This window comes from Gorilla gorilla, chromosome 18 (assembly GCF_029281585.2).
Source record: "Gorilla gorilla gorilla isolate KB3781 chromosome 18, NHGRI_mGorGor1-v2.1_pri, whole genome shotgun sequence".
Classification (NCBI taxonomy): domain Eukaryota; kingdom Metazoa; phylum Chordata; class Mammalia; order Primates; family Hominidae; genus Gorilla; species Gorilla gorilla.
Genome location: NC_073242.2, coordinates 99,698,230 through 99,724,883, shown reverse-complemented (window position 1 = coordinate 99,724,883; position 26,654 = coordinate 99,698,230). Strand labels below are relative to the sequence as shown.

Sequence of the window (26,654 nt, the reverse complement as noted above, 5' to 3'; positions counted from 1 at the left end):
CTCTGTGTCCTTCGCGTACAATAACTCATTTACGCCGAACTCTGTTGCCATCCCTACTGAGGCACTGAGATCTCAAGTCAGTTGTCCGTGCTCACATAGTCGGTAAGTGCCAGTGTGGACCTGAACCCAGATAGTCACTTCCTTAACCTTTGTGCCATATTGCCTCTTGATCAGCAAATACCTTGCCTTTTTTTTCCCCCCAGTTTGAAATGATATTAGGCACCCAGCTAGGTGCCGAAGATACAGAGATGAGTGAGTGAGTGCTTTTAAGGAGTTTGTGATCTAATACAAGACTGTCCAGTAGAATTTTTTGCAGTGACAGAAATGTTCTCCTCAACATGGCAGCCATCAGTCGTGTGATTATTGAGCTAGTGTGACTGAGGAACAGAATTTCTAATTTTTTTCTTTCTCTCTTTTTTTTTTTTTTTTTTGGAGACAGAGTCTCACTCTGTAGCCCAGGCTGGAGTAGAGTGGCACGATCTTGGCTCACTGCAACCTCTGCCTCCCGGGTTCAAGTGATTCTCTTGCCTCAGCCTCCTGAGTAGCTGGAATTACAGGCATGCACCACCATGGCTGGCTAATTTTGCATTTTTAGTGGAGACAGGGTTTCTCCATGTTGGTCAGGCTGGTCTCGAACTCCCGACCTCAGGTGATCCACCCACCTCAGCCTCCTGAAGTGCTGGGGATTACAGGCATGAGCCACTGCGCCCAGCTGAGAATTTCTAATTTTTAAAAATATTAATTACTAATTATTTAATTTTAGTTTTTTATTTTTATAAAAATAGAGAAGGGGTCTCCTTATGTTTCCCAGGCTGGTCTTGAACTGTGGGCTCGAAGGAATCCTCCCTTCTTGGCCTCCCAAAGTGGTGGGATTACAGGCGTGAGCCACCTTGCCCAGCCTAATTTTAATTCAGTTTTACATGGTCACAATTGTCTAATGGTAAGACCTGGCGCAGTCATTCATGCCTGTAATCCCAGCACTTTAGGAGGCTGAGGCGGGCAAATCACTTGGGGTTAGGTGTTCGAGACCAGCCTGGCCAACATGACGAAACCCTGTCTCTACTAAAAATACCAAAATTAGCCAGGTGTACCTGTACGTGCCTGTAATCTCAGCTACTTGGGAGGCTGAGGCAAGAGAATCGCTTGAACCCGGGAGATGGAGGTTGCAGTGACCTGAGATTGTGCCACTGTACTCCAGCCTGGGTGACAGTGACCCATCTCAAAAAAAAAAAAAAAAAAAGTGTCTAGTGGCTACCAAATTGGATAGCAGTGAATTGAACAGATCTAGTGGGAAAAATAAAACAAAGTTAACAAATAACAATGATACATCAAAGCATGACCTGATACATCCTCAGAGCAAGGCCGTCCCAGTTAGACGACTGATACATCCAATCATTCATCAGTGTGCTGATATTATTCCCTTAATATGTGTCAGTTTTTTTTTCTTCTTCCTCACATTTACTGCCAAGTGAACATACCAATTTTCAGGATAAGTTCTTCCAGAAAGATGGTATAAGCCCTGAACATCAGAGACTCGTGAAGAAGCCCACGTTTTACCACATCAACCTGTGGCTGTTAGATCTGGCAGGCCTTTCCCCTCTGCAGGTGGTGTCACTTGTGGTGGTGGGGACTGTTAGGGAGCTAGGTTCAAGGAGAAACTGCTCCACGAGAGGTTACCCTCTGCTTTGGCTCCACCAGGCCACCTGTTCTGACAAGTGTCTATATTCCAGGCATGTTAATCATGAACTGCACAGTTAGTGTGTGGTTGTCTCTTCCTGCTAGTGTGTGGCCACCTGACATCACTTGCACCCTTTAAAAGTTGAACTGCTGTCCTTCTCTTTTAGTTTAAACCCATCTTCCTGAACACAATTGACCCATCTCACCCCATGGCAAAGCTGAGCAGAGCTGCCAATACCCAGAAATGCATCCGGGCTGGGGGCAAACATAATGACCTGGACGATGTGGGCAAGGATGTCTATCATCACACCTTCTTCGAGATGCTGGGCTCTTGGTCTTTTGGAGATTACTTTAAGGTAAGTTCAGAGCAGAAGAACCACTAGGGTTTTGAGGAAAATGGTCTTTTCCACACTGGGAACTGGGTTCTAATTTTGCATGTTTTAAAATATGAAATATCATCTAGGTGATTCAGGAATGAATGGCATTTATTAATTCTAAGACTTCCTGGAAGTAGTACCTATAATTTGGTGATTTCAGTATATATTTGGATTTCTTACATAAACTGATCTTGAATTTGAGTTTAGAGTGAACATGTTGTGATTTTGTATCTGTGTTCCTAGCATCTGGTCTCATACTAAATAGATTTTGGTTTGGCAATGTTCCATATCTTTCTCTCCGTTCTTTTTGTAGGAATTGGCATGTAAGATGGCTCTGGAACTCCTCACCCAAGAGTTTGGCATTCCCATTGAAAGACTTTATGTTACTTACTTTGGCGGGGATGAAGCGGCTGGCTTAGAAGCAGATCTGGAATGCAAACAGATCTGGCAAAATTTGGGGTAAGAATGCAGATCACTTCTTGAGAGTATGGAGGAGTGAAATGACACTCAGTGCCAGAGTGGGGTTTTATGACCTGGAATACGTGGTCATTTTGCATCTCAGGGTTCCTTTTGAGATGCACATGGGGAGGAGTGAGGCTAGAGAATCGCTTGAACCCAGGAGGTGGAGGTTGCAGTGACCTGAGATCACTCCACTGCACTCCAGCCTGGGCGACAGAGTAATTATCTTTAGATGCATTCATATCTTTTTTTATTATTTTTTTTTTTGAGACAGAGTCTTGCTCTGTCAGCTAGGCTGGAGTGCAGTGGCACGACCTTGGCTCACTGCAACCTCTGTCTCCTGGGCTCAAGCAATTCTCCTGCCTCAGCCTCCCAAGTAGCTGGGATTACAGGCGTGTGCCACCACGCCCAGCTAACTTTTGTATTTTTTTTAGTAGAGACGGGGTTTCAACATGTTGGCCAGGCTGGTCTCGAACTCCTGACCTCAGGTAATCCACCGTGCCCGGCCGCATTCATATGGTTTTTTTTTTTTTTTTTTTTTTTTTTCTTGAGACGGAGTCTTGCTCTGTCTCCCAGACTGGAGTGCAGTGGCGTGATCTCAGTTCACTGCAAACTCTGCTTCCTGGGTTCATGCCATTCTCCTTCCTCAGCCTCCTGAGTAGCTGGGACTGCAGATGCCTGCCACCACGCCCAGCTAATACATTTTTTTTTTTTGTTGGAGTCTCGCTCTGTCACCCAGGCTGGAGTGCAGTGGCGCTATCTCAGCTCACTGCAAGCTCCGCCTTCCAGGTTCACGCCATTCTCCTGCCTCAGCCTCCCAAGTAGCTGGGACTACAGGCGCCCGCCACCACGCCCGGCTAATTTTTTGTATTTTTTAGTAGAGATGGGGTTTCACCGTGTTAGCCAGGGTGGTCTCAATCTCCTGACCTCGTGATCCGCCTGCCTCGGCCTCCCAAAGTGCTGGGATTACAGGCGTGAGGAACCACGCCCGGCCAATTTTTTTTTATATATATATATTTTTAGTAGAGACTGGGTTTCACCATGTTAGCCAGGATGATCTCGATCTCCTGACCTCGTGATCTGCCTGCCTTGGCCTCCCAAAGTGCTGGGATTACAGGCATGAGTCACCACGCCTGGCCCATATCTTTAGATCCATTCGTTGCTTCTTAATATGTTCAATAATTCTGTTGTTTATGTTTGTTTGTTTGTTTTTGAGACAGAGTCTCAGTCTGTCACCTAGGCTGGAGTGCAGTGGTGCGATCTTGGCTCACTGTAACCTCTGCCTCCCGGGTTGAGGCGATTCTCCTGCCTCAGCCTCCTGAGTAGCTGGGACTACAGGTGCGCGCCACCACACCTGGCTAATTTTTGTATTTTTAGTAGAGATGGGATTTCACCATGTTAGCCAGGCTAGTCTCAAACTCCTTACTTCAGGTGATCCACCCGCTTTGGCCTCCCAAAGTGCTAGGATTACAGGTGTGAGCCACTGTGCCCAGCCAATCATTCTGTTGTTGAAAGCCAAAACAAGTCTTTTTTTTTTTGCTTTATATATATATATAGTTTTAAAAGTTACACGTGTGTTGTAAAAATTCAAACCTTATAGAAATGTAGAAAATAGAAAGTGGAAGTTCCCTCAATCATCATTAATAGTTTAATATCCCATATCTAGTCTTCCTGGCCTTGTTCATAGTTCTGTAACCTTGTGTGTATGTGTGTATCTTTTCCTTCCCCACCCCCACTCCACTCCCCCACCCCCTGCCGAGATGGAATCTTGCTCTGTCGCCCAGAGCTGGAGTGACGCAATCTCAGCTCACTGCAACCTCTGCCTCCTGGGTTCAAGCAATTCTCCTGCCTCAGCCTCCCGAGTACCTGGGATTATAGGCACGCACTACCACGCCTGGCTAATTTTTGTATTTTTAGTAGAGATGGGGTTTCATCATGTTGGCCAGGCTGGTCTTGAACTCCTGACCTGGTGATCCACCCGCCTCGGCCTCCCAAAGTGCTGGGATTACAGGTGTGAGCCACCATGCCCAGCCATGTGTGTCTTTTTCAACAGAGTTGTATTCTTCATATGAAACAGCTTGTTTCTTATGGAAATGAAATAGACTAGGAGAAAGGAAATTTTTTTTTTTTTTTTTTTGAGATGGAGTTTCGCTCTTGTTGCCCAGGCTGGAGTGCGATGGTGCGATCTTGGCTCACCGCAACCTCCGCCTCCCGGGTTCAAGCAATTCTCCTGTCTCAGCCTCCCGAGTAGCTGGGATTACAGGCACGTGCCACCACACCCAGCTAATTTTTTTTTTTTTTTCTTGGTAGAGACGGGTTTCTCCATGTTGGTCAGGCTGGTCTCGAACTCTTGACCTCAGGTGATTCACCCACCTCGGCCTCCCAAAGTGCTGGGATTACAGGCATGAGCCACCACACCAAGCTGGAAAAAGGAATTTTTTTGTTTCGTTTTTTTGACAGGGTCTCACTCTCACCCAGGCTGGAGTGCAGTGGCATAATCATAGTTTACTGCCTGAGCTCAGGCGATCGTCCCACCTCAGCCTCCCGAGTAACTAGGACTAGAAGCATGCGCCACCTGCCTGGCTAATTTTTTTTTTTTTTTTTTTGAGACGGAGTCCCACTCTGTCGCCCATGCTGGAGTGCAGTGGCGCGATCTCGGCTCACTGCAAGCTCCGCCTCCCAGGTTCATGCCATTCTCCTGCCTCAGCCTCCTGAGTAGCTGGGACTACAGGTGCCCACCACCATGCCCGGCTAATTTTTTGTATTTTTTTAGTAGAGACGGGGTTTCACCGTGTTAGCCAGGATGGTCTCGATCTCCTGACCTCATGATCGTCCTGCCTTGGCCTCCCAAAGTGCTGGGATTACAGGCGTGAGCCACTGCGCCCGGCCCTGCCTGGCTAATTTTTGTATTTTTTGTAGGGACAGGGTTTTGCTATGCTGCCCAGGCTGATCTTGAACTCCTGAGCTCAAGCGATCTACCTGCCTTGACCTTTCAAATTGCTGGGATTACAGATATGAGCCACTGTGCCTAGCCAGTTTTTTTGGCATAATGTAATTCTAAAGTATAATCACATAGTATAAAAGCTAAGACAGTAGGTGAGCTATATGTGTTCTGTGCTGTGAACTTGGTCGAATTTGTGAAGTGCTGCATCAAGGAGAATCTGAACATGGGGTGTGTGCCCTCTGTAGAGAGCTGGGCTGTCCATGATGTGTTTGCCTCATTTTCTTGTTCCTTTTACTTAATTCTTTCGTCCTTTAGTGCATAGCTTTTTACTATACTTGGAAACAGGGCTGCTTCTCTGTTTTTTTAATTACTTTTACTCTAGATATATTATTCCAACCCAACTTCCCCTTTTACTTGATCTAAAACTCCTATTCGGTTGACTCTGTAGTCTAAGTGTAGTTGGAATTTTGGGTAGTAACACATGTAAAAATTAAATATTAATCTTGACGCTGGTTTTTAAAATCCTCTTACTTGACTTCATGTACTGTATATCTACACTTTAAAAGTGTAGCTTTGAAAAGATAAGCAAGCACAATCTTGTGTGTGTGTGTGTGTGTGTGTGTGTGTGTGTGTGTGTCACCCAGGCTGGAGTGCAGTGGCATGATCACAGCTCACTGCAGCCTCAACTTCCTGGGCTCAAGTGATCCTCTCCCGAGTAGCTGGGACTACAGGTATGCATCACCCTGCCCAGCTAATTTTTTTTTGTATTTTTTAGAGAGACGGGGTTTCGCAATGTTGCCCAGGCTGGTCTCGAACTCCTGAGTTCAAGCAATGCGCGTGGCCAGCGTTTTCATTATTATGTATTCCTTTCTAGGTCTTACTCATGTCCTTGTGTATTTTCATTGAGTTTCGATCATAGCATGTGTATATTTTGTACTGTCTTCTATTGTAGGCACTCTTGAGAAGAGTCATGTTCTGTTTCTTTAGCGGGTTTTTTTTTTTTTGAGATGGAGTTTTGCTCTCGTTGCCCAGGCTGGAGTGCAATGGCGCGATCCCGGCTCACCGCAGCCTCTGCCTCCTGGGTTCTAGTGATTCTCCTGCCTCAGCCTCCCGAGTAGCTGGGATTACAGGCATGCGCCACCACACCCAGCTAATTTTTTGTATTTTTAGTAGAGACAAGGTTTCTCCATGTTGATGAGGCTGGTCTCAAACTCCCAACCTCAGGTGATCCGCCCGCCTCAGCCTCCCAAAATGCTGGGATTACAGGCATGAGCTACCACACCCAGCTTCTTTAGCAGGTTTAATGTGCAGGCTTAGCATTAGTACTTGCTGAAGGTTGGAACTTCTTCATTAAAAATTCTAAGAATTTTTTTTTTTTTTCTTTTTTGAGACGGAGTCTCGCTCTGTTGTGTAGGCTGGAGTGCAGTAACATGAGCCACTGTGCCCGGCCAATCCTAAGAATTTCTTTTGCGGTGGTTGCAAGTCTGGGCAGAACTCTTGTCAGAGGCTGTAACTGGACTTATCTTTACTCCTTTGTCAGGCTGGATGACACCAAAATCCTCCCAGGCAACATGAAGGATAACTTCTGGGAGATGGGTGACACGGGCCCCTGTGGTCCTTGCAGTGAGATCCACTACGACCGGATTGGTGGTCGGGACGCCGCACACCTTGTCAACCAGGACGACCCTAATGTGCTGGAGATCTGGAACCTTGTGTTCATCCAGTATAACAGGTGGCCTTGGGTTCCTACTCCATTCCTTTCCTTGAGCTGAGCAGGGGAGGAGGAACTCGGAGCTGTGTGGCTCTCTTCTCAGCTAAAAGCTCATTTCTTTATTTCTCAGATTACCTGTCTGATCTCTGGAACAAGGATGGGCCTATTCATTCATGAACTAAACCTTATCGCACGTAATAGCTTCTTGCGAGCTATTCCTATAATGTCATGCTTGCTGTACTTCGGGTTGCTGTTTTTGTTTTTTTGTTTTTTTGAGACAGAGTTTTCCTCTTGTTACCCAGGCTGGAGTGCAATGGTGTGATCTTGGCTTACTGCAACATCTGTGCCCTGGGTTCAAGCGATTCTCCTGCCTCAGCCTTCCGAGTAGCTGGGATTACAGGCATGTGCCACCACGCCTGGCTAATTTTGTATTTTTAGTGGAGACGGGGTTTCTCCATGTTGGTCAGGCTGGTCTCGAACTCCCGACCTCAGGTGATCTGCCTGCCTCAGCCTCCCAAAGTGCTGGGATTGTAGGTGTGAGCCACCATGCCAGAACTGGACTGCTGTTTTAAAGCCTATTTCCTTGAAGCTTGCCTCAGTTTTGTTTTTGTTTTTGTTTTTTTTTTTTTGGAGTTGGAGTCTTGCTCTGTCACCCAGGCTGGAGTGCAGTGGCAAGATCTCAGCCCACTGCAACCTTTGCCTGCTGGGTTCAAGCAATTCTCCTGCCTCAGCCTCCTGAGTTCTCCTGCCTCAGCCTCCTGAGTAGCTGGGGTTACAGGTGCATGCCACCATGCCAGGCTAATTTTTAAAATATTTTTGGCAGGGATGGGGTTTCATCATGTTGGCCAGGCTGGTCTCGAACTCCTGACCTCAAGTGATCCGCCCGCCTCGGCCTCCCAAAATGCTGGTATTACAGGCGTAAGCCACCATGCCCAGGCCCAGTCTTTTTTTTTTGAGATGGAGTTTTGCTCTTGTTGCCCAGGCTGTAGTGCAATGGCGAAATCTCAGCTCACCACAACCTCCGCCTCCTGGGTTCAAGCGATTCTCCTGCTTCAGCCTCCCGAGTAGCTGGGATTACAGGCATGTGCCACCATGCTCGGCTAATTTTGTATTTTTAGTAGAGATGGGGTTTCTTCATGTTGAGCGGGCTGGTCTCGAGCTCCCGACCTCAGATGGTCCACCACCTCGGCCTCCCAAAGTGCTGGGATTACAGGCATGAGCCACTGCGCCTGGCCTTGCCTCACTCTTAAACGAACCCCAGAGTTCATTTAAGAATGAACTCTTCCTTTCTCCCTCCACTTCCCTCTTCCCACCAAACCGGGCAAATGGCAGATGGTCACAGCCTGCAAACTGTTCTGTAAATGAATTTTAACCAGCAGGGACTGGAGAGGTGGCAGCTTGAGTCTCTGCTTCAACCTCCTCTTCTTCTGGATCATACAGGGAAGCTGATGGCATTCTGAAACCTCTTCCCAAGAAAAGCATTGACACAGGGATGGGCCTGGAGCGACTGGTATCTGTGCTGCAGAATAAGATGTCCAACTATGACACTGACCTTTTTGTCCCTTACTTTGAAGCCATTCAGAAGGTACTGGTGCTATTGCAAACATTGTAAACTTCTGTGGAGTTTTCCAGGCTGTACTCTTAACAGTGCTGTCAAAGAAAAAATGACCATATGCTTTGCCAGCCAAGGGTACCCATTTCCATCTGCCTACTTCATTGTTAATAATGTGAGGCTCCACAAATTGGTGTTCTAAATGTCTTAAGAACCCAATTAAATAGCTGACTACAAAAAATAATAATAATAATGTGAGACTCTAGACCTGAGACAGTATAATTTTTGAGTGTAGGGGCTGGCTGGAGTCTCTCTACTTCCCCAATGTCACGTTCTTGGGGTTATAGGATCTGGCAAGACCGGCATCCTTTCTGCTAATGCTCCTCAATCCTCCAGGAACGTCCTTGGGCGAGGTAGCGCCAGAAAGTCTGCTTCCTAAAGGGCTGCCTCCTGATTCTTATCTATAGGGCACAGGTGCCCGACCGTACACTGGGAAAGTTGGTGCTGAGGATGCCGATGGGATTGACATGGCCTACCGGGTGCTGGCTGACCATGCTCGGACCATCACTGTGGCACTGGCTGACGGTGGCCGGCCTGACAACACAGGGCGTGGGTAAGTATGCTGCACACTGGGTGGTGTTTGGAGCGGTACCACGTGTGCTATGTGTGACTCTTTATGAAACTTTTCTTTGTGTGTGAGATTGAGTGTTGCTCTGTTGCCCAGGCTGGAGTACAATGGCGTGATCTTGCCTCACTGCAACCTCTGCCTGCTGGGTTCAAGTGATTCTGCCTCAGCCTCCCACGTAGCTGGGATTGTAGGTGCACACCACCACGCCTGGCTAATTTTTGTATTTTTAGTAGAGATGGTTTTTTTTTTTTTTTTCTGAGACAGAATTTCGCTTTTGTTGCCCGGGCTAGAGTGCAATGGCGCGATCTCGGCTCACCGCGACCTCCACCTCCTGAGTTCAAGCAATTCTTTTCCCTCAGCCTCCCGAATAGATGGGATTACAGGCATGAGCCACCATGCCTAGTTTTGTATTTTTAGTAAAGATGGGGTTTCTTCCATGTTGGTCAGGCTGGTCTCAAACTCCCAACCTCAGGTGATCCGCCCGCCTCGGCCTCCCAAAGTGCTGGGATTACAGGCGTGAGCCACCGTGCCCGGCCAGAGATGGGGTTTTGCCATGTTGGCCAGGCTGGTCTCGAACTCCTGACCTCAGATGATCCACCTGCCACGGCCTCCCAAAGTGATGGGATTACAGGTGTGAGCCACCATGCCCGGCCTCTTTATGAAACTTAAAGCCATCTTTCGTTATTGTTTCCTTGTCTTGGGCAGGTGGAAGAATCCCCCACCCCTTTTTTAAGGGATGAAGGCAGTTTCAGCTAGTGTCACAGAGTTGCCACTATATTAAATCTCTGCTGCTGAGTACAGATGATAAGGATTGTATTCAAAGTTGCCTGATAGGAGATTGGCAGGGGCAGGGTGAGGGTAGGTATTGACCAGCCCTGGGAATCTCTCTTACTGACAGGCAGGACCTGGGATCACGGGCATCAAGTACACATCTGGTCTGTCCATCTTGCCTCCCTCTATGGGTAACTGAATGTGAAAGGAAAACAAACCAGCGTTTACCCTAGGCAAGCCTTGACGGGTATTTGTGGGTATGTTACTGAGTCTTGTGCTAAAATTAATGACCTTGGGGAATGCGAAAGAAGCAGGCTTAGGATAAAAGAAAGTTCCTGAAGGAGGTGTTGCTTTGGGTAGGATTCCAAGGGACTCACGACAAAACCCTCAGCTGGGAACGTTGGGGACTAGTTTCTGCCTCTTACAGATATGTGTTGAGACGGATTCTCCGCCGAGCTGTCCGATACGCCCATGAAAAGCTCAATGCCAGCAGGGGCTTCTTTGCTACGTTAGTGGATGTTGTCGTCCAGTCCCTGGTAGGTTTATTTCTCTGCTTACCTTCTGTGCTAAAGCATTCCGTTAAGAGGGATGGAGTGGGAGAGGGCATACTGTTAAGCAGCTTTTTGTTGCTGTTTTTTGAGACGGAGTCTCACTCTGTCGCCCAGACTGGAGTGCAATAGAGTGATCTTGGCTCACTGCAACCTCTGTCTCCTGGGTTCAAGCAATTCTTCTGTCTCAGCCTCCCGAATAGCTGGGATTACAGGTGCACACCGCCAAGCCTGGCTAATTTTTTCTGTTTTAGTAGAGACAGGGTTTCACCGTGTTGCCCAGGCTGGTCTTGAACTCCTGAGCTCAGGCAATCCACCTGCCTCGGCTTCCTAAAGTGGTAGGATTACAGGCATGAGCCACTGCACCCAGCTAAGGAGCTTTTTTAAGACGGGGCAGGGAACAGTCTCTGGCTTCATCCAGCCCCTCATCTTGCTTCCCCTTTGTCAGGGAGATGCATTTCCTGAGCTGAAGAAGGACCCAGACATGGTGAAGGACATCATTAATGAAGAAGAGGTGCAGTTTCTCAAGACTCTCAGCAGAGGGCGTCGCATCCTGGACAGGAAAATTCAGAGCCTGGGAGACAGCAAGACCATTCCCGGTAGGTACCAGTTTTTGCCCTTCTCCATCCTGGCCGTTTGATCTTTCTGGGAAAGACAAGCCCTTTCTGACACACTGACTGTGGGCTCCCATGTCTCTGAGGCTGAACATAGCTCGATTGAACTGCTTTTGGTGCAAACTGGAATTTATAGTAAAATGGTAAAAGTAATGCATCATTGTGGCCAAAGTATTCAAACAATACAGAATACAAAAGTGTTCAGAAAATGAAAATCCTCTTTTCCACACTCATTTCTCAGAGGGAACAACTCTTAATGGTTTGGTGTAGAACTCTTCAGGATTCTTCTCTGTTTGCATGCAAATACATGTAGATATTTGTGTGTGTGTATTTTTCAAGCAAAAGTGGGAATATTTGGTATGTACTGTTTTGCAATTTGGGGAAAATTAATTCCAAATATTTTTTCCCCAGTTGCCAAAGATTCTTTATTGAAGTATAATGAACAAGGGAAAAGCTTGATGAATTTTCACAAATTGAACACACTTATGTTCAGATCAAGAAATAGATTTGTCAGCTGGGTGTGGTGGCTCACACCTGTAATCCTAGCACTTTGGGATGCCGAGGCGGGCGGATCACGAGGTCATGAGTTCAAGACCAGCCTGCCCAACATGGCAAAACCCCGTCTCTACTAAAAATACAAAAAATTAGCTGGGCGTGGTGGCATGTGCCTGTAATCCCAGCTACTTGGGAGGCTGAGACAGGAGAATTGCTTGAACCGGGGAGGTGGAGGTTGCATTGAGCCAAAATCATGCCACTGCACTCCAGCCTGGGCAACAAGAGCGAAACACCATCTCAAAAAGAAAAAGAAAAAGAAATAGATGTGTAAGCCTGGGCACAGTGGCTCACGCCTTTAATCCCATCACTTTGGGAGGCTGAGGCAGGCAGATCACCTGAGGTCAGGAATTTGAGACCAGCCTGGCCAACATGGTAAAACCCCATCTCTACTAAAAATACAAAAATTAGCCATGCATGATGGCAGGCACCCATAATCCCAGCTACTCGGGAGACTGAAGCAGGAGAATCGCTTGAATCCTGGAGCTGGAGAGTGCAATGAGCCGAGATCACACCACTGCACTCCAGCCTGGGCAACAGAGTGAGACTCTCAAAAAAAAAGAAATAGAAAATTGTCCAGGTGAGGTTGTTTTTGTTTTTGAGACGGAGTCTCACTCTGTTGCCCAGGCTGGAGTGCAGTGGTGTGATCTCAGCTCACTGCAAGCTCCGCCTCCCAGGGTCATGCCATTCTCCTGCCTCAGCCTCTCTAGTAGCTGGGACTACAGGTGCCCGCCACCACGCCTGGCGATTTTTTTTTTTTTTTTTTTTTGAGACAGAGTCTCGCTCTGTCGCCCAGGCTGGAGTGCAGTGGCGCTATCTCGGCTCACTGCAAGCTCCACCTCCCGGGTTCACGCCATTCTCCTGTCTCAGCCTCCCGAGTAGCTGGGACTACAGGTGCCTGCCACCACGCCCGGCTAATTTTTTTGTATTTTTAGTAGAGACAGGGTTTCACCGTATTGGCCAAGATGGTCTCGATCTCCTGACCTCCTGATCCGCCCGCCTCGGCCTCCCAAAGTGCTGGGATTATAGGCGTGAGCCACAGCGCCTGGCCAAATTTTTTGTATTTTTCCTAGAGACGGGGTTTCACCATGTTAGTCAGGATGGTCTCAATCTCCTGACCTCATGATCCGCCCACCTCGGCCTCTCAAAGTGCTGGGATTACAGGCGCGAGCCACGGTGCCCAGCCCAGGTGAGGTTTAAAAAACAAAACAAAACAAAACAGAATTGTATCAGGACATCCATTGTGCTTCCCCCAGGTTAACTGAAAAAGATGTGCTGGATTTTCTGATGGGCACACAGGGCCGATACTGACTGGCCTTGTGTCTTTAATTCCTTCTGCCAGTCCCAGCATCCTTTTGGAGGGCTTGGCATGGAAAAGGGGCTGTCTGTTTTTTTTGACACACCTCCTTTGTGCTGTGTAGGAGACACTGCTTGGCTCCTCTATGACACCTATGGGTTTCCAGTGGATCTGACTGGACTGATTGCTGAAGAGAAGGGCCTGGTGGTAGACATGGATGGCTTTGAAGAGGAGAGGAAACTCGCCCAGGTAAAGAACTTGGAGAGTGAGAAGGAAACCCAACACCTTCCAACCCAGCACCACTTGGCTGCAGACTGAGCATGAGTTTCCTTCCATTAAAGTCTTTGAAGTGCTTTTTCCCCTAGACCAGTGGTTCTCAAGTGGGGGCGAGTCTGCCTTCCAGGGGGTAATTGGCGATAATGTCTGAAGACATTTTTGATTTTCACAACCAGGGGCAGATCCTGCTGTCATGTACTTGGTAGAGGCCAGGGTGCCCCTCAGCATCCCACACTGCAAGAGAAGTTTCCACAACAGAGAATGATCTGGCCCCAAATGTCAGTAGTGCCAGGATTGAAAAACCCTGTTCTGGCAGTTTATGCTGGGCATAGTTTAGCAAGTTCCAGTCCTTTGGAGTCCCTTTTCTCCTACTTTACGGTAACTTATGCTTGTTTCTCTTGCTGACAGCTGAAATCACAGGGCAAGGGAGCTGGTGGGGAAGACCTCATTATGCTGGACATTTACGCTATCGAAGAGCTCCGGGCACGGGGTCTGGAGGTCACAGATGATTCCCCAAAGTACAATTACCATTTGGACTCCAGTGGTAGCTATGGTATGTTGCTGTGCTCCTTCCACATCTGAGCATTCTGCCCCATATCTGGGGGGTATTTGGAAGATTGTTTCTCAAGATTAGCTATCCAGCAGACTGCTGACAGCCTCTCCTGGAGTGCCGTACAGTCACGCTATGCACTTTTATACGCATAGGCACCCTTGGCTGGAGGTTTTCTTAACTCTATTTTGAAATAATTATCATCACAGGAAGTTGTAAAAAAAAAAAAAATTTGTAGGAAGGGTCTCACACCCTTTTATCCAGTTTCCCCTAATTGTAACATCATGCAGGAAACTGGGCAATTGACATTGATACAATCCATAGTGACTATCAGAATGCTATTAGGGGCCTGGCGCTGTGCCTCACACCTGTAATCCCAACACTTTGGGAGGCTGGGGCAGGTGGATCACCTAAGGTCAGGAGTTTGAGACCAGCCTGACCAACATGATGAAACCCCGTCTCTACTAAAAATACGGAAATTAGCCGGGCGTGGTGGCGTGCCCCTGTAATCCCAGCTACTCAGGAGGCTGAGGCAGGAGAATTGCCTGAACCTGGGAGGCAGAGGTTGCAGTGAGCCAAGATCATGCCATTGCACTCCAGCCCGGACAACAAGAGTGAAATTCCGTCTCGGGGAAAAAAAAAAAGAATGCTATTAGGATTCTATTATCCTAATGCTGTTAGAATGCTATTATCCTAATAGCATTCTTTTTTTTTTTCTGAGATGGAATCTCCCTCTGTTGCCCAGGCTGGAGTGCAATAGTGCGATCTCGGCTCACTGCAACCTCCACCTCCTGGGTTCAAGCGATTCTCCGGCCTCAGCCTCCCGAGTAGCTGGGATTACAGGCACGCACCACCACACCTGGCTGATTTTTGCGTTTTTAGTAGAGACGGGGTTTCACCATGTTTGCCAGGCAGGTCTCAAACTCCTGACCTCATGATCTGCCTGCCTTGGCCTCCCAAAGTGCTGGGATTACAGGCATAAGCCATCTTGCCCGACCGGATAATAGTATTCTAAAGTTAAGAAACAAAGCCAGCGCAATGACTCATGCCTGTAATCCCAGCACTTCGGGATGCCAGGGTGGGCTGATCACTTGAGCTCCGGTGTTTGAGACCAGTCTGGGCAACATGGCGAAACCCTGTCTCTACCAGAAATACAAAAATTAGCTAGGTGTGGTGGCACATGCCTGTAGTCCCAGCTACTTGTGGGGCTGAGGCAGGAGGATCACTTGAGCCTGGGAGATTGAGGCTGCAGTCAGCCATATTTGTGCCACTGCACTCCAGCCTGGGCTACAGAGTAAGACCCTGCCTCAAAAAAAACATAAAAATAAATTGGCAGTACATGTTTTTGCAGCTTTTTTGCCCTGGTAGAGAACAATCTTCTTTTTTTTTTTTTTTTTTTTTTGAGATGGAGTCTCGCTCTGTCACCCAGGCTGGAGTGCAGTGGCGCAATCTTGGCTCACTGCAACTTCTGCCTCCCAGCTTGAAGCGATTCTCCTGCCTCAGCCTCCCAATTAACTGGGATTACAGGCATGTGCCACCACACCCGGCTAATTTTTGTATTGTAGTGGACACGGGGTTTCACCGTGTTGGCCAGGCTGGTCTCAAACTCCTGAGCTCAGGTTATCCGCCCGTCTCGGCCTCACAAAGTGCCAGGATGACAGGTGTGAGCCACCGTGCCCGGCTGAGAACAATCTTACACCTAAATCTATTCAAGCAAGCCTACAAAATGAGTACATTCTTTGTGAGTTGACCTCGGACTAGGGAATTTATTATTACTCTTATAAAGATCTACTAATCTGATGCACCAAGTTTCTGTTCAGTAGCTCAGAGTTAGGGTAACCCATTGTCCCAGTTTTAACACTGAAGCCTGCATCCCAGGAAACCCCTCAGTCCTAAAAATTGGGACAGTTGGTCACCCGACAGAGTGTTGCATTCTTTGATGGAAAGCCAGCACGCGAAGCCCTTTCTTTTTTTTTTTTTTTTTTTTTTTTTGAGACCGAGTCTTGCTTTGTCACCCAGGCTGGAGTGGAGTGGCACAATCTCGGCTCACTGCAAGCTCCGCCTCCTGGGTTCACACCATTCTTCTGCCTCAGCCTCCTGAGTAGCTGGGACTACAGGCGCCCGCCACCACACCTGGCTAATGTTTTGTATTTTTGGTAGAGACAGGGTTTCAGCGTGTTAGCCAGGATGGTCTCGATCTCTTGACCTCATGATCCGCCTGCCTCGACCTCCCAAAGTGCTGGGATTACAGGGGGAGCCACCGCGCCCGGCCGCGAAGCCCTTTCATAGAGTCTAATGAGTTTGCTTCCAAAATACAATTGGACAATTAGGAGCTAAGAAGAGTTTGCGAAAGAGAATCCAGCAAAAGTCAGCTAAGAAGGAGTGAAAAGGTCATTGACCCACTGTCTCCTTTCTATGCATTTCCCTTGAGCAGTATTTGAGAACACAGTGGCTACGGTGATGGCTCTGCGCAGGGAGAAGATGTTCGTGGAAGAGGTGTCCACAGGCCAGGAGTGTGGAGTGGTGCTGGACAAGACCTGTTTCTATGCTGAGCAAGGAGGCCAGATCTATGACGAAGGCTACCTGGTGAAGGTGGATGACAGCAGTGAAGATGTGAGCCAACAGTTCTTCCTTGTTAGCCGAGGAGGGCCAGGCGTGGAGCCGGGGAGCTGCTTTTGCCCCACAGTGCTCCAGGCCTTGGGAGCAGACCTGACATACCTTTGGGTTGGGTTCCATGGTATTTCTGAAGCCGAGGGAGCTGCTGCTTGTACCTGTTGCTTTCCTGGCCATCGGGTACCCTTGTAGGAGTATTTTTGCAGCCAGGGTACAAGTTTCCTACAAGCTTTGCACATTAAAAAGGAGAGGCAGCTCTCTGAAGGGGAGATGTCCTTATAGAAAACTCAGCCTCGAGCTTTGCCGCTGCTGAATGAGTTACTTTGTCTCCCTAGGCTTCAGGTTCCTTACGGAGGCTTTTAGATATTCAAAGATGCGGCTGGGTGCGGTGGCTCATGACTATAATCCTAGCACTTTGGGAGGCCAAGGCGGGTGGATCGCCTGAGGTCAGGAGTTCAAGACCAGCCTGGCCAACATGGTGAAACCCTGTCTCTACTGACATACAAAAATTAGCCGGGTATGGTGGTGGATGCCTGTAATCCCACCTGCTCGGGAAGCTGAGAGGGGAGAATCGCTTGAACCCAGGAGAGGGTGGTTGCAGTGAGCCGAGATTGCGCCACTGCACTCCAGCCTGGGTGGCTGAGCGAGACTGTCTCAAAAAAAAAAAAAAAAAAAATTCTAAGATGCTCCTTGATATTGGTTGTGTCTCTCTGTGTGTGCACAAATATATTTAATTTTTTTTTTTTTTTTTTTTTTTTGAGATGGAGTCTCGCTCTGTAGCCAAGGCTGGAGTGCAGTGGCATGATCTTGGCTCACTGCAACCTCTGCCTTCCGGGTTCAAGCGATTCTCCTGCCTCTGCCTCCTGAGTAGGTGGAATTATAGGCACTTGCCTTCACGCCTGGCTAATTTTTGTATTTTTTTTAGTAGAGATGGGATTTCACCATGTTGGCCAAGCTGGTCTCGAACTCCTGGCCTCAGGTGATCTACTCACCTCAGCCTCCCAAAGTGCTGGGATTACAGTCATGAGCCACTGCACCTGGCCTATTTAATTATATTTAATGATATTAATGGAGTATGTGTGTGTGTGCAATTTACATACGTAAAGAGAAGTTATATACATGAGTTTATATTGAAAATATAAGAAAATTTGTATATTTTTAAGGATTTATTTATTGGTCTCTTCCTTGACCCCTCTTAGAAAACAGAGTTTACAGTGAAGAATGCTCAGGTCCGAGCAGGATATGTGCTACACATTGGAACCATCTACGGTGACCTGAAAGTGGGGGATCAGGTCTGGCTGTTTATTGATGAGGTGAGTTGGGTTACTGTGGCCCCCATTGGATCTGGTTAGTAATTATCTTCTCCTCTGGCTTTAAATTGTCCTGTCACTGTTGGGCCGGGTGTGGTGGCTCACACTTGTAATCCCAGCACTTTGGGAGGCCGAGGCGGGCGGATCACGAGGTCAGGAGATCGAGACCATCCTGGCTAACACGGTGAAACCCCATCTCTACTAAAAATATAAAAAATGAGCTGGGCGTGGTGGCAGGTGCCTATAGTCCCAGCTACTCGGGAGGCTGAGGCAGGAGAATGGCGTGAACCCGGGAGGGGGAGCTTGCAGTGAGCCAAGATCCCGCCACTGCACACCAGCCTGGGCAACAGAGCGAGACTCCGCCTCAAAAAAAAAATTGTCCTGTCACTGTTATCACTCCCTAGTGACATTGTAAGTAGACCGCAGGGGTTAATTTAGGTGCATTTGGTGGATTGTAAGGGATGCAACTAAGAGTTAATCTGTATGTTCCCAAGTCAGTGATTTCACCAGTGATTTCAGTTAAGATCCCGTGGACTTGTTTTCACGGATTGCTTTTCTAACGTCACCTACTTCTTTGGGAGCCAAGGATGCTGAAGAATGAAGAGGTAGGCTCTGGCATGTGACAGAGCTCCAGAGTAAGAGTAGCTTAAAACCAGGATAGCAGTGTATGTTCTAAAAAGCTCAAGCTGATACGGAGGCTCTGCCCCACAGTCAGAGGGCCTGGTTTCTCCTCACCTGTCACTCCACCTTCTTTCCTGGGGCATTGCCTTTGATTTCCTGGTTCAGCGGATAGCAATCAGATCCATTGTCTAGGCCAGGGGTTGGCAAACTTTGTGTAAATAACTGGATACTAAATATTTTTGGCTTTGCTGACCACATGTTCCTGGTGATGAGTACTCAGCTCTATAGTTGGAGTGTTCAAGCAGCCATTGACCATATGTAAATGAACAGGTGTGGCTGTGTTCCAATAAACTTGTTTATGGCTGGGCACAGTGGCTCATGCCTGTAATCCCAGCACTTTGGGAGGCCGAGGCGAGCAGATCACCTGAGGTTGGGAGTTCGAGACCAGCCTGACCAACATGGAGAAACCCTGTCTCTACTAAAAATACAAAATTAGCCGGGTGTGGTGGTGCATGCCTGTAATCCCAGCTACTCAGGAGGCTGAGGCAGGAGAATCACTTGAACTCGGGAGATGGAGGCTGCAGTGAGCCGAGATCATGCCATAGCACTCCAGACTGGGCAACAAGAGTGAAACTCCTTATAAAAAAAAAAACTGTTTATAAAAATTTATAAACACATACATTTGGGGAGGCTGAGGTGGGAGGATTGCTTGAGGCCAAGAGTTTGAGACCAGCCTGGGCAACAACATGAGACCCAATCTCTACAAAAAGATAAAAAATATTAGTTGGGGGTAGTGGTGTGTGCCTGTAGTCCCAGCTACTTGGGAGGCTGAGGCAAGAGGATCACTTGAGCCCAGGAGTTTGAGGTGGCACTGAGCTACAATCGCGCCGCTGCACTCCATCCTGGGTGACAGAGCAAGACCCTGTCTCTAAAAACGAAAAGACAGATGACAGGCTAGATTTAGCCATCGGCCGTCGTTTGACAATTCCTGTTCTAGGCGGTGGAAAAGAAATGGGAGGACCTGCCCCATCCCTTTAATGGTAGACATCACTTCTGTTCAAAACCTTTTGACCTGAACTTAGTCACATGGACACACTTAGCCATAGGGAAGCTGGGAAGTGTAACCTTTATTCTGCACAGCCATATTTCCAACTAAAAATTGTAGCACTCGGGGGAGCAGATAACCAGGAGATAACTAACAGTCTATTACAGACCTCTCCATGAGCCCCTCTGCCCTTTCCAGCCCCGACGAAGACCCATCATGAGCAACCACACAGCTACGCACATTCTGAACTTCGCCCTGCGCTCAGTGCTTGGGGAAGCTGACCAGAAAGGCTCATTGGTTGCTCCTGACCGCCTCAGATTTGACTTTACTGCCAAGGGAGCCATGTCCACCCAACAGATCAAGAAGGCTGAAGAGATTGCTAATGAGATGATTGAGGCAGCCAAGGTAGGCTGGGCGACGGCTGAATGCCCCCCCTCCCCACACCGTCACTGTCTGTCCACAGTCTTAGCAGTGTGGTGCTCTCACTCTGTTGTACCAGATTCGTCCTGCACGTAGATTTGCTTAAAGCAGGCTGGGCACGGTGGCTCACGCCTGTAATCCCAGCACTTTGGGAGGCCGAGGCGGGTGGATCACGAGGTCAGGAGATCGAGACCATCCTGGCTAACCCTGTCTCTACTAAAAATACAAAAAATTAGCCGGGCGTGGTGGCGGGCACCTGTAGTCCCAGCTACTCAGGAGGCTGAGGCAGGAGAATGGTGTGAACCCGGGAGGTGGAGCTTGCAGTGAGCCGAGATTGCGCCATTGCACTCTAGCCTGGGAAACAGAGCGAGACTCTGTCTCAAAAAAAAAAAAAAAAGTTTGTTTAAAGCAGTGATTCTCCATCTGTGCTTTTGCAGGGGGCAGTGGTGGTGGTTGGTGGAGGGGAGAGGGAGAGGCATTTGTCCTACCCCACCTTAGGAGAACCAGAGCTGTTCTAGTTAAGTCTGTTCACATATGAGATTTGGTCCACAGTTTAACAAAATAGTTGGAAATTCCCATATTGATGCCCTTGACTTTGCACGTGGCGTGTGATTCAGGAAGCTCATGGCACGTGCTAGGCCAAGCCAGGTTGGAACCCGAGTCCTGCCTGCAGGACCATGCTTTCCTGCCTCGTCGTACCGCACCTCCAGGGATCTCTTCCAGCTCTTTTCTGTCTTTTTTGTCTGGCAGGCCGTCTATACCCAGGATTGCCCCCTGGCAGCAGCGAAAGCCATCCAGGGCCTACGGGCTGTGTTTGATGAGACCTATCCTGACCCTGTGCGAGTCGTGTCCATTGGGGTGCCGGTGTCCGAGTTGCTGGATGACCCCTCTGGGCCTGCTGGCTCCCTGACTTCTGTTGAGTTCTGTGGGGGAACGTGAGTACTGCAGAGGGGCAGAGTAGACAGGTCATCTACCTTCATCCTCTGAGGATGTAGGTCTTAGGCTGGACCAACTCTTGTCTGTCTAAGGTTGAAGTGAAGTCCTCAGAAATGCCGTTGCTAAATAGCGTTCCCAAGAATCTCAGCATCCTAGCATGCCCATTAGATCCCTGTATCTGAAGGTAACATTTCCTGACGAAACATTCCCAGGAGGAAAAGGGGGAAAACATTGTATTCACACTTACCACACAGTTGCTTGCTGTTGTTTGCTGGGCTGAAACTAGCAAGAAGGCTTGTGTGAATTTGGGATTCAGCAAGGCCTGGAGTGCTTGTTGAGCTCCTGATGTGGGCCTAGCCCTTCCCATTCCTGGTATCTCACCTAATTTCCTTTGACAGCTTGGGCAGCATCTGGGGAATGTAGCTCCATTGTCTCAGAGCACCCGAGCAGGCCACGTGGTTGACTCAGCTCATTTTGGCTTGGGATAGCCACTTCTGCCAATTTGGATTCCTCTGTAGCTCTCTGGGCCTTTTTGGGAAGGTCATGGTGGCCTGGAAAGTTTCTGCTTCCAAATGAAGCCTTGTGAAAAGAATTGTGTTTTTTTTGTTTGTTTTTTTGAAGTGGAGTCTTGCTCTGTCCCGCAGGGTGGAGTGTAGTGGCACAATCTCGGCTCATTGCAACCTCTACCTCCTGGCTTCGATTCTCATGCCTCAGCCTCCCAAGTAGCTGGGACTACAGGCATGTGCCCCCATGCCCAGCCATGAAGAGAACATTCTTTTTTTTTTTTTGAGACGGAGTTTCATTGCCCAGGCTGGAGTGCAATGGCGCAATCTTGGCTCACTGCAACCTCCACCTCCAGGGTTCAAGCGAGTCTCCTGCCTCAGCCTCCCGAGTAGCTGGGACTACAGGCACACACCACCACGCCCAGCTAATTTTTTGTATTTTTAGTAGAGATGGGGTTTCACCCTGTTAGCCAGGATGGTCTCCATCTCCTGACCTCGTGAGCCACCCACCTCAGCCTCCCAAAGTGCTGGGATTACAGGTGTGAGCCACCGTGCCTGGCCTAATTTTGTATTTTTAGTAGAGAGGGGGTTTCTCCACGTTGGTCAGGCTGGTCTTGAAGTCCTGATCTCAGGTGACCCACCCGCCTCAGCCTCCCAAAGTGCTGAGATTACAGGTGTGAGCCACCACACCCCGCCGAAAAGAACATTCTTAATGTCATGGTTGAGACCCTCCAGGGTCTCCTGCAGGCCTCTGGCAGGCAGGGAGCAAGTAGGATGTGCAGAGAGTAGGATAGGGGCCTGGGGGATTGAGTTCAAGGCTTTTCTGCCCAGCTGAATTGGGCCTTCAAACGAGTCCCACTTTGCCTGATTACCTGTTTGCTCATACCCTTTAGACTACAGGAAACAGCTTTCAAAAACTTTATACCAAGGGTTGGGTACGTTGCCTCATGCCTTTAATCCCAGCACTTAGGGAGGCTGAGGCAGGCAGATCATTTGAGGTCAGGAGTTCAAGACCAGCCTGTGCAACATGGTGAAAACCTGTCTGTACTAAAAATACAAAAATTAGGAGTGGTGGCGGGCGCCTGTATCCAAGCTACTTGGGTGGCTGAGGCAAGAGAATCATTTGAAACTGGGAGGCAGAGGTTGTGGTGAGCCAAGATCACACCATTGCACTCCAGCCTGAACAACAGAACAGGACTCTGTCTCAAAACAAACAAACAAAAAAAACTATACTATCTTCAAAGAATGAGGATGAATTAATGAACATTTGAGGTTCTCTGAACTGAGAAATAAAGCCTGTTTAAGGGGTTGTGGTAAGATTTTAAAAGTAATCCTCCAAAATTGTCACCTAGTGAGCAGAATACAAAAATGGAGCTTAAGTTCTACTACAAGACCAAAACTGTCATGTAGAGCCTAAGGGTAAGACTGTATTGGATATTAGGGACCACAAAGCACTTTCATGTTTACCTCATTTGATTTTCACAGCAACTGTGTGGGGAGAATCATCCCCATTTGAGAACTGAGAACACTCAGGCTCAACGAGCTGGTGTCCCGCTTGGTGTCAGAATACTCTCAAGCCCAGGCTTTCCCTGACTGTCAACCCATTCCTGCTTCTCTTGTCTGCTAGTGTGACCCCCCAGCCAAGGGCTGCCAGGGCCTCTTTCACTATGGACTTTGTGTTCTGCCATTCAGGCACCTGCGGAACTCGAGTCACGCAGGAGCTTTTGTGATCGTGACGGAAGAAGCCATTGCCAAGGGTATCCGGAGGATTGTGGCTGTCACAGGTGCCGAAGCCCAGAAGGTGAGCAGGTCAGGCTGGTTTGTGGCTTATCTGAAGAAGGCAAGAGGAGCCCAGTCTGCGAATCCATAGAGCAAACACTGCTCTGCGTGGCTGCTGCAGTCAGAGTGAAAGTACAGGCTGGGCCACTCCCCCTGCCCCAGTGTCCTACCCCTGAGTGGCAGAAGAAACCTGCCACCACACAAGATCTCCTAGCTTTCCTGTGTTTAGTCTTTTAAAATATATGTGAATCATGCCGGACGCAGTGGCTCACGCCTGTAATCCCAGCACTTTGGGAGGCCGAGGCGGGTGGATCACTAGGTCAAGAGTTCGAGACCAGCCTGACCAACATACTGAAACCCCATCTCTACTAAAAATACAAAAATTAGCTGGGTGTAGTGGCGCGCGTCTGTAATCCCAGCTACTTGGGAGGCTGGGGCAGGAGAATCGCTTGAACCTGGGAGGCAGAGGTTGCAGTGAGCCGAGATCGCACCACTGCGTTCCAGCTTGGGTGATGGGGCGAGACTCCGTCTCAAAAAAAAAAAAAGAAAAAAAAGTGAATCTGGCCATCTACCCCCTCCTGTCTCCATGTGGAGGAGGGTAAGACATAGATTCGCTGTGGCATCGGGGCCCCCAGCACTGATCCATGTACTCCTAGGGGCATGCTTAGTCTGAGGCCGTGCAGTAGAGGATGGGTGCTCTTTCATGGGAACTGGCGTGTCTGACTTGTGCTAAAGCCCCAGGGGTGGCCACTTCCTGGGGGAAGGGGCTCCTGATTCTCGAGCTTGATCACCCCTGAGTCTGAGTTGGGTGCAGCCTTTGCCAGTGGGCCTCTGAGCACTGTGCTCCTTGCTGGGGCCTGGGGCTGCCAGCACCTACTCCCCACATACACTTTTGGGGTGTTGGGGTATGTTGCCGCAGGGCCTGCCGCCGGGGCTTCCGCAGCTGCTCAGACACAGGATAGTGAGTCTGACTCAGACCTCCTGCCTGGGATTGACCCGGTGTCCCCTCCCAGGCCCTCAGGAAAGCAGAGAGCTTGAAGAAATGTCTCTCTGTCATGGAAGCCAAAGTGAAGGCTCAGACTGCTCCAAACAAGGATGTGCAGAGGGAGATCGCTGACCTTGGAGAGGTAGGGGTGGCTTCCCTCCCTCCGTCCTCAGCGCCTGGTGCATGAGACATGCCCCGTCTTCAGGAAATCATCTGTAGTCAGTCAGGCCCTGGTTCTTGGTGGAATGGGCCTTTGGGCTGACTTCTGCAGCCTTGTAGCAGGGACTCCATGGATCCTGTCCTTGGACCCTGGACATTCCCTGCTGCTCCCAGTGCTGCTAGCAGGAGAGCTCTTCCCAAGCATGTATGGGCACTGGGGTGGAGGGATTTGGGGAAGGGGCTAAGGCTGGCCCCTGCTTCCAAGCCTGCCTGGCATTTATTTGCATTTCAAGCTGCCAGGAAGCTTATCACAGGCTGCTCCCAGCCTGGTAAGGACCGGGCCTGATTTGGGAGCCCAGCTTTCTGCTGCTCCTTTCTCTCTAGCCCTGCTTGTTTCACCTGCTACAGCTGCTCCTGAAGGGACTGGTCTCAAAGCTTTCCTTGCTTTCCTTTCCAGGACACTAGTCAGGGAGGACTTGGGTTCGGGTTGGGTGGGCTGGACCCTGACATCCCAGCAAGTTGTGGCCCATATTCAGATGGTCGTCTATTGGTTCCAGGCTCTGGCCACTGCAGTCATCCCCCAGTGGCAGAAGGATGAATTGCGGGAGACTCTCAAATCCCTAAAGAAGGTCATGGATGACCTGGACCGAGCCAGCAAAGCCGATGTCCAGAAACGAGTGAGTCCTGGCAGCACCAGTGGCCAGAGTGTTTCCTAGGCAAAGGCCGGCAGGGTACGTCCAGGGATTCGGGGCCTGGGCTTTTGGTCTGAGCTGCTCTTCTGGACTTTTTTCTTGCAGGTGTTAGAGAAGACGAAGCAGCTCATCGACAGCAACCCCAACCAGCCCCTTGTCATCCTGGAGATGGAGAGCGGCGCCTCAGCCAAGGCAACCCAGGGGCCAGGGTCCCCTCCCCTAGGGCTCATCAGCCCTCTGGTGGCTGACATGTGGCCTCTGTGGCTCTGAGCCAAGTGATTGCCTAAGGGCCCACGGTCTGGGATTGAGATTGGGAGGAGCAGCAGCTCCCTGCATGTGGGAGGCATACCTGGGCCAGGGTAGGGGCAGGGCCCGGCGCTGGGGTCCTCCCCACAGGCCCTGGGCACAGCACCTGCTCTGGGAAGGGGTAGGGGTGGGTGGCAGGCCTTCTGAGGGCTGCAAATGCTCACACTAGTGAGGGTCCCTGCTCCAGCACCGTGGCCTGAGCCAGGTCCTCCCCACAGGCCCTGAATGAAGCCTTGAAGCTTTTCAAGATGCACTCCCCTCAAACGTCTGCCATGCTCTTCACGGTGGACAATGAGGCTGGCAAGATCACGTGCCTGTGTCAAGTCCCCCAGGTCAGCACCACCTTGCACCAGTGGGAAGTGTTAGGTCTTAAGGTTGTTGGCTGAGGCCTGTGTGTGTACAGCCTGCATTCGAAACAGCCTTTCTGCCCACCGGTTGGTCACCTTTGCCAGTACCCCTTACCCAGGCCTTCTCATTGGTGAAGACATCTGGTTGATACCTGGCTTTGACACTCTGTCCTGTCCTGGCAGTGGCCATGGCTGCCCCCTGTACCAGCCGTAAAGTCTGTCTCGGCCTCCAGCAGTATCATCCAGGGCAAGGAGTGGGTGATGGCTCCTCCATCCTTTCTTTCCCTGCATTCCTCCCTCAATCCCATCTTCTGTGCTGACTCCCCCTTCCCTTCCTGTCTTCTAGAATGCAGCCAATCGGGGCTTAAAAGCCAGCGAGTGGGTGCAGCAGGTGTCAGGCCTGATGGACGGTAAAGGTGGTGGCAAGGATGTGTCTGCACAGGCCACAGGCAAGAACGTTGGCTGCCTGCAGGAGGCGCTGCAGCTGGCCACTTCCTTCGCCCAGCTGCGCCTCGGGGATGTAAAGAACTGAGTGGGGGAGGAGGAGGCTCCCACTGGATCCATCCGTCCAGCCAAGAGCTCTTCATCTGCTACAAGAACATTTGAATCTTGGGACCTTTAAAGAGCCCCTCCTAACCCAGCAGTAACTGGAACACACTTGGGAGCAGTCCTATGTCTCAGTGCCCCTTAAATTTCTGCCCTGAGCCCTCCACGTCAGTGCCATCGGTCTAGAACCACTAACCCCGCATTGCTGTTGATCGTCACGCTCGCATCTATAGATAACAACGGCTCTCCAGACCTGAGCTTTCCGCGTCAGCAAGTAGGAATCGTTTTTGCTGCAGAGAATAAAAGGACCACGTGCAATACTTAATGCCGCATGATCTCTATTCCTCTTCCCAATAGGGGCTGGCTCTTTTGACAGCCTTTGGCGTCTGTAGAATAAATGCTGTGGCTCCTGCTGGCTGCTGTGGTGTTCACCTAG

General features: G+C 49.5%; 1 protein-coding gene across 2 annotated transcripts in view; it reads left to right on the top strand.

Annotated features, from left to right (window-relative positions):
• The window catches only part of AARS1 (alanyl-tRNA synthetase 1), a 36,805-nt gene extending 10,262 nt beyond the window's left edge, over positions 1–26,543 (top strand). For both annotated transcript variants that reach the window (XM_055366317.2, XM_031002824.3), the window contains exons 3-21: positions 1,845–2,033; positions 2,368–2,513; positions 6,998–7,189; positions 8,609–8,753; positions 9,188–9,333; positions 10,547–10,655; positions 11,116–11,266; positions 13,255–13,379; positions 13,815–13,959; positions 16,391–16,569; positions 17,769–17,882; positions 19,744–19,950; positions 20,716–20,900; positions 23,097–23,205; positions 24,197–24,310; positions 24,885–25,004; positions 25,125–25,211; positions 25,544–25,657; positions 26,019–26,543. In XM_055366317.2, the coding sequence (XP_055222292.2) occupies positions 1,845–2,033; positions 2,368–2,513; positions 6,998–7,189; positions 8,609–8,753; positions 9,188–9,333; positions 10,547–10,655; positions 11,116–11,266; positions 13,255–13,379; positions 13,815–13,959; positions 16,391–16,569; positions 17,769–17,882; positions 19,744–19,950; positions 20,716–20,900; positions 23,097–23,205; positions 24,197–24,310; positions 24,885–25,004; positions 25,125–25,211; positions 25,544–25,657; positions 26,019–26,204 (2,763 nt within the window). In that variant the 3' untranslated portion in view covers positions 26,205–26,543. The remainder of the gene's footprint in view (positions 1–1,844; positions 2,034–2,367; positions 2,514–6,997; positions 7,190–8,608; positions 8,754–9,187; positions 9,334–10,546; positions 10,656–11,115; positions 11,267–13,254; positions 13,380–13,814; positions 13,960–16,390; positions 16,570–17,768; positions 17,883–19,743; positions 19,951–20,715; positions 20,901–23,096; positions 23,206–24,196; positions 24,311–24,884; positions 25,005–25,124; positions 25,212–25,543; positions 25,658–26,018) is intronic.
• Positions 26,544–26,654: the final 111 nt, after the last annotated feature.